Source organism: Notolepis coatsorum, assembly GCF_963971535.1.
Source record: "Notolepis coatsorum genome assembly, chromosome: 11".
NCBI lineage: Eukaryota > Metazoa > Chordata > Actinopteri > Aulopiformes > Paralepididae > Notolepis > Notolepis coatsorum.
Window position 1 is genome coordinate 63,268,052 of NC_140175.1, and position 11,698 is coordinate 63,279,749.

Sequence of the window (11,698 nt, forward strand, 5' to 3'; positions counted from 1 at the left end):
AATTCCACGTATTTAGTTTTACAATGTCAAAGCCTTTTAATGTAAATCAAAACGTTCCCGTATTTCTGCAATCTATGTGCAAAATAATAACGAGTTGAGTTCTAACAAAGAACATATTACATGCTGGTATGCTGATAGAGTAAACTATTATATGAATATGATATGATATAAGGTATACACTGGTCCGTCGCATACACTGGTATGCGCAAGTTACTGTTGCATAATGTAGGCTATGGCTGCTATTATATGTAATTCATATAGGCTACCTAATAGTATATGATTTTTAGAGGCATCTATTTTGTTGTCGGTAATACCGACAACAAAATAGATGCCTCTAAAAATCATATAGCCAATCGAACACAACTAATAAAGGCATTCATATTACAGCACGGTTATAATGACACACAACCAACGCCAAACAGTGGTCAACGAACGGTCTTTATTAGTATTTTGAGCTGTCCAGGCAGAATTGCAGCAATGGTCTTAGGGAGCCGTTGATATCTGACATCACCGTTTACAAGTCCGCCTTTTATTTATCCCATAACACGCGTTGTGTCTTCTTGGTTCGACAGCAGTGAACAATCTCCGTGAAGTTTCTCAGAGTTCCGCTCGGGTCAGTCCATTATTTCACATCCCATGGGGGGTGTTTCATCACTTTCATGACCATATATGGATAATCATGCACGAGCATTGACGGTAGAACAAAGAGGTATTCATCAACACGGAGGAGCATAGGACCTGTGTACGCACGGTTGATGAATCCCAATATTTCTGTGCGTGCACTGATTCTAAATTCTGTGCTTACGTGTGGAAATAGAACATTTTCTACGCCACGTTGATGAATGAGGGCCCTGGTCTGATTCTTTCACATGTGGGCCCTTTTTAGGATGATTTTCCCACCGGCACTTTGGTGACCACTAGTGGCTCGAATTGAAGGCTTATTTGTTGCCTGTCGATAGCGACAAAATCCGTCAAAATCCGTTCAGCAGTTCTCGAGTTACATGCCGGTATTTGAGGCTTGTGCAAAGTACACGGTATTGCGCAAAATACCACTCCCGACTCTTGGGGCTCTAGTTCCGTCAATCATTTGGCGATCTCGAAAATGATTGTGGAGGGTTGTAGCCAATGAATGTGGCTTTCCAATGATACCCCACCTGGGGATGTATGAATCAGGGATCTAGGTGAAAAACTAACGAGCAAAAACAGGAAGAGAAAAACAGCCGAATGAATTGAAGTCTATGAGAAAACGGAGTTTTTCTTTTGTACACAGTTTACCAAAATCACTCCTAATAACTCATTTCTCAATGGTTCTTTATGCAATTTGGACATGTACTACATAAGGCTTCAGGCTATGGATAAGCCATACCATACTTCTGGGGTAATACTACCTCTGGACTACTAACTACTACAGAAAAACTTGAGTAACAAGTTTTTCTACAACTCAAGTTCAAACCTATGTTACTCTATTTCATTAGCACTAAAAGTGAATTGTCTTTCTGGAATCAGAAACTTCAGAATGTCATCTTTCAGAAGAGACCAGGCTCATGCATGTGCTATAAGTATAAAGTATGTTGTTTTGCAAAAAAAGTATGCAGTCCTCAAAAACTAAAACTAAAATGGCCAATTTTGGGGGCGCAACCTTTCATACAACCCTCTCTCTTTCGGTCTGTCTTTCACTCTCTTTCTGTCTCTGCCCCCCCCCCCCTCTCTCTCTCTCTCTCTCTCTCTCTCTCTCTCTCTCTCTCTCTCTCTCTCTCTCTCTCTCTCTCTCTCTCTCTCTCTCTCTCTCTCTCTCTCTCTCTCTCTCTCTTTCTGATAATACACACTCCATCTGCTTTCTTCTCCTCTAATAATAAAAGCCTAAATAAATCTCAAACAAACCAAGCCACCCTTACCTGTATATAATTTACATTTTTACATACAATTTTGTAACTATTAAATAACAACACAACAGACATGTGTCTTTAATAAAAAAAAGAACTTTAATATTTTATAAATGATACAGTATGTTACATTACAGTAATACAACATGAGACCAACAACATGTAGTGTTAATAAGGATTGTGCAAATGAACAGTACAACTGTTCTCTTTGTGCCTGTGTATGTGTGTGCATGTGTGTGTGTGTGTGTGTGTGTGTGTGTGTGTGTGTGTGTGTGTGTGTGTGTGTGTGTGTGTGTGTGTGTGTGTGTGTGTGTGTGTGTGTGTGTGTGTGTGTGTGTGTGTGTGTGTGTGTGTGTGTGTGTGTGTGTGTGTGGTGCGTGTGAATGTGAGTACCTGGTACGACCCTGCATGGGGGCCATGCATGTATCTTTGATTATGTCCTATTATCTAGACTAGCAGGCTCCATTGTGAGCAGAAAGCTATGAGCCAAACATAAAATCAAAGTATGGCTTGTGTCAATTTCAAGTTTCATTTATGACAAAACGGCAGCAAGCTGAGTTTGAAATGAGGATAAAGATAAATTGTGAACTTACTTGTTTACTTATGTGATTACATGCTCTGGTACTATGACTTTACCACTTAGAGGGATCATTTGACATTTTCAATTTGAGCATATTGTCTTTCAGTTCCCATAAATATAACTTCATAACCTTGTTATCATTCCTCATTGAATCTTATGGGTACCTGTTAGCTTGCAGCTAGCAAGTACCCATCGGTTTAAATGAGGAATGACCATCTCAGTCACTTGAAGGACACGTGCGTGAACAATTTCAAAGTATCCCTGAGCAAGTAAGTAATCAATAGTATAGTATGCATATCAACAAGTAAACAAGTAAGTATACACCACAGGTGTTTGTATAATGTGATTATGAATAAATATTGAGCAATAAATATTGTAAATACCAGGACACAACCTCTTTCTTTCTTTCCTTTATTCATTCAGTTTTGACCTTTTAACTCAGTTGTGACACATGAAGGGCAAAGGTCAGGAGGTCGCACAACCAACCGTCTTCCTCTTCCGGGCCACCTTCCTCACAGTCGCCATCCCACAGAGTGACATAGCGTGGGTCCTCTGACTGTGTTGTAACTGATCTCTGTATGTAAATCGACAGTCGTCCATCCAATTACGTCCTGGATGGGCGGGGCTTACTTTGCGATGATGACTGGCGGCTCGTCGGTGGTGGTGCTGGCAGTGCTGGCGGCGCCAGTGTCGGGTTCCGCCCCCTCCTCAGCTGAGTCGCTCTCTGAGCTCTCCGCCTCATTGCTCTCATCTGATTGGCTGTCGGCGGCGCCGGGTGTGGCTGTGGCCTCCTCGCTATCATCATCCTCTGACTCCTGGCTGGCGGAGGCGCTCTCGCTGGTGGCATTGGAGCTCTCCTCTTCCACCTCCACCTCCACCTCCTCCTCCTCGGTGGCGCTGGAGCTCTCGCTGTGGGTGTCGCTGGAGCTGGAGCTGGAGCTGGAGCTGTCCTCCTCCTCCTCGGGCAGAGCGGCTTGGCGAACGCTGGGCTCCTCGTGGTCGGAGGAGGTTTCCAAACCCTGGCTCTCCACCTCGGGGGTGCTGGTGTCCTCCTCCAGGATGTCAGCGTGCACCTGCAGGGCCTGAGAAGGGAAAGAGAGAGAGAGAGAATAGAAGGAAAGAGAGGGGAAGGAGAAGGTTAGATCTCTTGACTTTGTTCTGAATCACACCAAATACATCAGTACAATCAAACATGACATGACAAAGAGACAAGTGGATTGTGTGTTTACATACATTTACATGACATAACGCAGAGACAAGTATCATCTTTTGTGCTTATTTTTATGGTAGGGAAAGAGAAATTGAGGAAAAAGAGATCAAGTTAAACAAGCGAAGAGAGAAAGAAGAGGAGAGGATCATGTTGATCTTCTCGTTTTGACTGGTGAAGATGGCAAATAAGTTAAATGTTCTGAATGAAACTAAACTGTACCTTGTACACCTCAAAGCTCTTCTCCACCTCGTTGCCGTGGGCACCCTCATAAGCGGTCTTCTTCCCGATGATCTCGTAGGACTTGTAGGGCATGGGGTTCTTCTGGTAGGACTTGTCCTCTACGTAGTTGCTGGACTTGTATTCGCCGGGGTACGCTCCCATGTTGTCCCCGCGGCCCTGGTCGGTGACGACGGTGGGGATGATGGGCTCAGCCGTGGTCTCCGCCACAGGCTCCTCGGTCACCACCACGACGGGAGGGAGGGTGGCGGGGGAGGGGGTGGAGGACTCTCCAGACTCTGAGCTGTCGCTGGAATCGTCTTCATCTGTCTCCTGGAGATAGAGAGGAGAAAGGAGAGAGAGAAGACAGAAGAGAGAGAGAGAGAGGGGAGAGGAGATAGAGAAGATATTTGATTGGGTTGGAACTTGGAAGTGATGATTTAAATGGTTCCTATACCTTTTCCTTAAAATAATTCTATACTTGTAACATTTTAGAAAATATTTAGGTATACTTTTTTTGGACTTGGCAGGTAAATGTATAGCTACAGTATAACAGTGTGTATGTAGGTATGACTGTCTAGATGTTGTCACTCACGCTCTCTGTCTGATCATCATCATCGTCATCATCATCATCATCATCATCATCGTCGCTGTCTGTGCTGTCTTGACTGGTGACTGAGGCTGTGTCTGTGCTGTCTGTTGGCGCCACCTAACACACAAACAACAACAACATTATAAACAAGAATATTAGCAGAGAATACACACACACAACATTTAGAACAGAGGTTACGCTGACAAAACAATCAACGTTAAACAACATTAGATAGAGGATATGTCTTGAAGATCTGCACACTGATATAATATAACAGACACTGACACTATACTGTACTGTACAATACTGCATATCAGTGTTTTCTGAACCTTACTGTTTATAAACCTAACTTAACCCTAACCTGAACCTCACTGTTTATAAACCTAACTTAACCCTAACCTGAACCTCACTGTTTATAAACCTAACTTAACCCTAACTTGAACCTCACTGTTTATAAACCTAACTTAACTCTAACCTGAACCTCACTGTTTATATACCTAACTTAACCCTAACCTGAACCTCACTGTTTATAAACCTAACTTAACCCTAACTTGAACCTCACTGTTTATATACCTAACTTAACCCTAACCTGAACCTCACTGTTTATATACCTAACTTAACCCTAACCTGAACCTCACTGTTTATATACCTAACTTAACCCTAACCTGAACCTCACTGTTTATAAACCTAACTTAACCCTAACCTGAACCTCACTGTTTATAAACCTAACTTAACCCTAACCTGAACCTCACTGTTTATATACCTAACTTAACCCTAACCTGAACCTCACTGTTTATATACCTAACTTAACCCTAACCTGAACCTCACTGTTTATAAACCTAACTTAACCCTAACTTGAACCTCACTGTTTATATACCTAACTTAACCCTAACCTGAACCTCACTGTTTATATACCTAACTTAACCCTAACCTGAACCTCACTGTTTATATACCTAACTTAACCCTAACCTGAACCTCACTGTTTATAAACCTAACTTAACCCTAACCTGAACCTCACTGTTTATATACCTAACTTAACCCTAACCTGAACCTTACTGTTTATAAACCTAACTTAACCCTAACCTGAACCTCACTGTTTATATACCTAACTTAACCCTAACCTGAATCTCACTGTTTATATACCTAACTTAACCCTAACCTGAACCTCACTGTTTATATACCTAACTTAACCCTAACCTGAACCTCACTGTTTATATACCTAACTTAACCCTAACCTGAACCTTACTGTTTATAAACCTAACTTAACCCTAACCTGAACCTCACTGTTTATATACCTAACTTAACCCTAACCTGAACCTCACTGTTTATATACCTAACTTAACTCTAACCTGAACCTCACTGTTTATATACCTAACTTAACCCTAACCTGAACCTCACTGTTTATAAACGTAACTCTTACCCTAACCTGAACCTCACTGTTTATAAACGTAACTCTTACCCTAACCCTAACCTGAGACCTCACATGCCCCAATAACAATAAATACTAGAGATGTCCTCCAGAATGTGAAGCAGTAAACACTGTTGATGTGTGATGTCTCTCACCTTGTTCTCAGCGCTCTCAGAGCTCTCCTTGGAGCCGGCTGCAGCGGCGTTCTACAGAACAAGAGAAACACCTTAAAGCAGCTTCATCACCTGTCATCCTTGTTTGACTGACTTATAATTGCCGGGTAATTATGGCAGTTTCTGCCCCATAGGGCGCTAAAGGCGGTATACAGGGTTCAGTGTGAAACATCTGGAGAATCATCACGATTTAGCCTGGAGACGAGAGGAATGTTCTGTTCTGAACAGAAAGAGAGAGAGAAGCTGGTTGGTACCGGAGAGAGAGAGAGAGAGAGAGAGAGAGAGAGAGAGAGAGAGAGAGAGAGAGAGAGAGAGAGAGAGAGAGAGAGAGAGAGAGAGAGAGAGAGAGAGAGAGAGAGAGAGAGAGAGAGAGAGAGAGAGAGAGAGAAAGAAAGAAAGAAAAACAACAAAGAACAAAGAGAGGAGATAAGAGAGAAGAGGAGGAGAGAAGAGGGGAGGACATAACAGGAGGAGGAGAGGGGAGGACAGGGGGAGGAGAGGAGAGTGGAGGACAGGAGGAGAGAAGAGGGGAGGGCAGGAGGAGGAGATGAGAGGACATGAGGAAGAGAGTGGAGGACAGGAGGAGGAGGAGAGAAGAGGGGAGGACAGGAGGAGGAGAGGAGAGTGGAGGACAGGAAGAGAGAAGAAGAGAGGAGAGGTGGTCTAATTTTACATTTACAATTTTACAAGTCCATAAAACCATAACACCATAACACTGTGTCATCTTGTCTCCAGAGATACTCACCACTTCCTCTGAGCTCTCTGAGCTGCTGCTGGACACTTTGCTGACCTGAAAAGCATAGAAACACAATCAGTGATTCATAATCAAGGACAGATGCTATATTGATCTAGTGATTCACAATCAAGGACAGATGCTATATTGATCTAGTGATTCACAATCAAGGACATAATGCTATATTGATCTAGTGATTCACAATTGAGGACAGATAATACAGTACATATAGATCAGTGTACTAACACCACATCGGACTGGTGTTAGTACAGACGAGAGGAACAATGCTCTTGTCTAGCACAGTCTCTGGAGCGTAACAGTAAGAAGCATTTTGTATGAAAGTATTCTGTACTTCTGTATGACAACTATTAAAGAACTTGAACTTGAACTTGATACACAAGTGAGAGAGTTTTCACTCACTTTCTATCTCTCAATAAATACAAAATAAATAAAAAGGATCTTGACAAAGTTGAATAAAATAATTCCCACACACTATATTCACTTTAAGAATGTGATGTTTCGGCCACTAGATAGCATATGCCAGTGAAGATACATGTAGGTATTATTTTATTAAAATAATCAGGGGATTTGAGGCAAGAGAATCATTTTGTTTCAGAAACGGCGGCTTGGGGGCAGCTGTAGTGTAGACTGTAGAGGTCTAAGCACTCGCCTACCACTACAGGGACTTGTATGTCGAACGCAACTCACCGGTCTGCAGAGCACGGTAGCGAAAAGGAGAACGAAAACCAGGGCCACCTTCATCGTCACAGTTTGATCTATGGAGAGAGACGACAGCAAGTTATAGAATTCTAGTTATAGAATAAAACATGTTAAAGTAGTAATGATGGAGGACAAAGACAACTAAATAGATCTCACTGCTGTAACAATACAGACTCAATAAAACTGACAAAACATGACATTACTATCACGATTATGATATGCATGGACACCAAAAATAGATCTCTCACCACCATAAAATAATACAGACTCAAAACAATGGACAAAACATGACATCACCATAACTATCATGAGGCGCATGGATACCAACATAACCTCCTCAACACTGTAACTTTATATATACAACACAATGAGATATGCTTTTCTCAACACCATAAAATGGGTGTCAGTTTGCAGGGCGGCCTAACTACCAGTGGTATTTCCTGTAGTCATGGCAGACGGAAGTCGTTAAGTCCTTAATTAAAGATCTTAAAGGAGCGGTTATGCCTCCACTGATGACTCTTGTTCTACACAGACATCTGTGTGTTTGTGTGTGTGTCAACTCCACAGGAAGGAAACCCATATAAGGATGCAGACAGAAATGTTGGCAGACAGAGATGTGGGTTTCTCTTCACCCTCTGTGAAACATAAGCTTGTTTTTCTGGAGTTCCAGCTATAACAACATTCTATTAAAGCCTTGTCCTGGCAGAGGAGATGCTGAGGGCTGTCTGTAATGAGGGAGTCCCCTCCTACACTGTGTAATTCAGAGGGTTATAAGTAGAATGCATGTGAAGCCACAGGACAGCGGACAGATAAACGCCCATAGGAGTGTGGAGTGTGTGTGTGTGTGTGTGTGTGTGTGTGTGTGTGTGTGTGTGTGTGTGTGTGTGTGTGTGTGTGTGTGTGTGTGTGTGTGTGTGTGTGTGTGTGTGTGTGTGTGTGTGTGTGTGTGTGTGTGTGTGTGTGTGTGTGTGTGTGTTAGAGACTTATTATGAGGTTGCATGGTTTCTCATTAGATGCTTGGGTCCTCATGTGAAACTGGTCTGGTCTGTCCAGGTCTGGTTTGGCTTGGTAGCTACACTGATTAGTGGTGTGATATGTGTTTTAGACGAGAGGAGAGGAGAGGAGAGGAAGGGAGGGGAGGAGATGAGAGGAAGGGGGAAGAGGAGAGCAAAGGAGAGCAGTGGAGAGGAGGGGAGAGGAGAGACGAGGAACGCAGATGAGGGAAGAGAAGAGGAGAGCAGAGCAGAGGAGGGGTGAGGAGAGGAGAGAATAGGAAATCAGGGGATGGGAAGGGCAGAGCAGAGGAGAGGAGATGGGAGGAGAGGAAAAGAATGAAGCGAAGATGAAGAAAGTAGAAAGAAAATGGAGGAGAGAGAGAGAGATGGAGAGAGAGATGGAGAGAGAGATGAAGAGAGAGAGGAGAGAGGGGGCCAGAGCAGACATAGAGAGACAGGTCAAGAAAGAGAGAGGATGTTTCTTCACATCCATCTCAGCTGAAAGCAAGATGAGGAGGGAGGAGGGTGGGGAGTCTAGATTCCATCGCCCGGAAGGACCTTGTCTGTGACCTGGAAGTGGGTCATCACTCGTTGGCCAAGCTGCAAAGGCTGTAACTCCTACCTGTCTGTCACCTTACAGTAGGTTCTTCTGGGCAATGGGATTTAGACACAACCATGTGAGGCTACCACCAGCCAATTGTTGGTGATGGCTGTGGTTTGTATACATTTGTCTAATCTACCGCTGACTTTGGTAGGCAACCAACCAACACTTAGACTAATCTCTTCTGAAAAACAGGTTGGTTGGTGACATCATTAAAGTGTCCCAGCAGGTGGATTTGAGGTTCGCCAGCCACTGTGGCTGGTGGGGTCAAATGTTAAGTTCAGAGACAGCTGACCGAGGCCATGGTGTCCGTCTTTACTTCTCATCGGCCTTGTTGTCAGTTAGCTGACATCTCTGTGTGTTTACACAGCGTGGTTACGTTTGGGCTGGTCTCCTGCTGCCCACAACTTCCTCTTCCTGTCCTGCTGTCACGACGACAACCGTCACCCAATGAAATTCAGCCCTGGGTTCACTGCCACCAATAACAGAGCATGCTAGAGACCCCCTGTATAAATAACTGGTAATTAAATGTAATAACTTACATATGCCAGATCACAATAATATATGCTGCAGAGAACTGGATAGGAGTTTTGTCAGCATTTGTCTTTTTTTACATTCTGCCTGTTACATCACTATACTTGCATATTGCATGAGTGGATATATTTTCCTTTGGTAAATGGATGGTAAATGGACTGCATTTATATAGCGCTTTTATCCAAAGTGCTTTACAACTTATGCCACACATTCACACATTCACTCACACACATTCACACAACAACGGCAAAGACAACCAATGCAAGCTCATCGGGAGCAGTTAGGGGTTAAGTGTCTTGCTCAAGGACACTTCGACGTGCTGCCGGGAGGAGGAGCTGTAATTGCTGCTCTACCTTCTGAGCCACTGTCACCCCCTAGTCATTCTCCTTCCATAAACCAATGTTACAAAATAGAATGACATTCATCTCTGGTGCTGTTTTTCTATGTAGAATGAATGTCTTAAAAACACACCATACATTTCCTCTAAATATTACAACTTGCTCAATGATTAGACAACTTGCTCAATGATTAGAACATGTTACTGACACTATCAGGGTTAGAGCATGGTACTACTGACACTACCAGGGTTAGAGCATGATACTACTGACACTACCAGGGTTAGAGCATGGTACTACTGACACTACCAGGGTTAGAGCATGATACTACTGACACTACCAGGGTTAGAGCATGGTACTACTGACACTACCAGGGTTAGAGCATGATACTACTGACACTACCAGGGTTAGAGCATGATACTACTGACACTACCAGGGTTAGAGCATGATACTACTGACACTACCAGGGTTAGAGCATGCTACTACTGACACTACCAGGGTTAGAGCTGGTACTGACACTACCAGGGTTAGAGCATGATACTGACACTACCAGGGTTAGAGCATGGTACTGACACTACCAGGGTTAGAGCATGGCACTACCAGGGTTAGAGCTGGTACTGACACTACCAGGGTTAGAGCATGGTACTGACACTACCAGGGTTAGAGCATGGTACTACCAGGGTTAGAGCTGGTACTGACACTACCAGGGTTAGAGCATGGCACTACCAGGGTTAGAGCATGGTACTGACACTACCAGGGTTAGGAGTGAACATGTATGCAATCAAGGTACTGCAATTTGGATGAGATCACCCAACAAATGGAGTATGTTTTGTTATTTTTAAACCAATTTCCTAAATGTACAATTCCAATGAATTTTTTTTTTACCCTGAAACTGAATCTGTTTCCCTATTACAGACATGTATCCTCACCTCATCTGTAAATACAGCCGACAGAACTTTGTTTACAAACAACTCTTTCTATGCAAATCCTATATCACCCCGTAGCACAATTACAATACAGATTTCACTGCATCTTGTCTATGGAACTTGTTTGTACTAAAAACACATTTGTTTTAATATCAGCCTATACACCTGTTACAAAATATACAGTATACTCTTACCTTTTTTTGTTGAAGTACTGGAAGTTTTCTCAGGGAATCCTGGTTTAGAATGTAGAAGTCTGGGTAGAGTGGTTGATGAGTGGAGATATGGATAGATAGATACAGTAGATAAATAGATAGAGAGATGTCTTCTGTTCTATTCTTTGTGATGTCTTGGATATGTGAACTGCTGAGTGATGCTGCAGAACTGGGCCTTCTGGTTGGCTTATAAACCTTCCAGCCTCCAGCTGCAGCCAATCAGAATGAGGCCCCTGATGTCATGAGGTTAACCACTCAGTGGCCCAACTCTCCTCTCCCTCCCACTCTTCCTGTGGTGGCTGTGGCCTGGCGCACGCACACACACATATACACACATGCACACGTGCACGCATTCACACAGATGCACACTGATGCACACACACACACACACACACACACACACACACACACACACACACACACACACACACACACACACACACACACACACACACACACACACACACAGTAACATAGACACAGACAGACACACATAAAGAATTATGTACACTACAGAAAGAGACACTGAGACAGAGACACACACATACATACACTTACAGACACACACACACACACACAC

The 11,698-nt window shown here is 43.3% G+C and overlaps 1 protein-coding gene across 1 annotated transcript; it reads right to left on the reverse strand.

The window, feature by feature from the left end:
- Positions 1–1,959: 1,959 nt before the first annotated feature.
- spp1 (secreted phosphoprotein 1) lies at positions 1,960–11,267 on the reverse strand. The gene is made up of 7 exons (XM_084324645.1): positions 11,101–11,267; positions 7,504–7,571; positions 6,808–6,852; positions 6,045–6,095; positions 4,485–4,598; positions 3,893–4,222; positions 1,960–3,545 (listed from the first exon to the last, which is right to left on the reverse strand). Exons 2-7 carry the CDS (start codon positions 7,555–7,557, stop codon positions 3,090–3,092), a joined length of 1,050 nt encoding a protein of 349 aa, XP_084180771.1. The 5' UTR covers positions 7,558–7,571; positions 11,101–11,267; the 3' UTR covers positions 1,960–3,089.
- Positions 11,268–11,698: the final 431 nt, after the last annotated feature.

Bases quoted from the DNA above. Each gene is read 5' to 3' on its own strand.
- spp1 (XM_084324645.1), bottom strand. From the start codon at position 7,557: ATGAAGGTGGCCCTGGTTTTCGTTCTCCTTTTCGCTACCGTGCTCTGC. The intron at 6,096-6,807 runs GTGAGTATCTCT...CTTGTTCTGTAG, and splicing joins CAGAGAGCTCAGAGGAAGTG to AACGCCGCTGCAGCCGGCTC. The intron at 4,599-6,044 runs GTGAGAGACATC...TTTGTGTGTTAG, and splicing joins CTGAGAGCGCTGAGAACAAG to GTGGCGCCAACAGACAGCAC.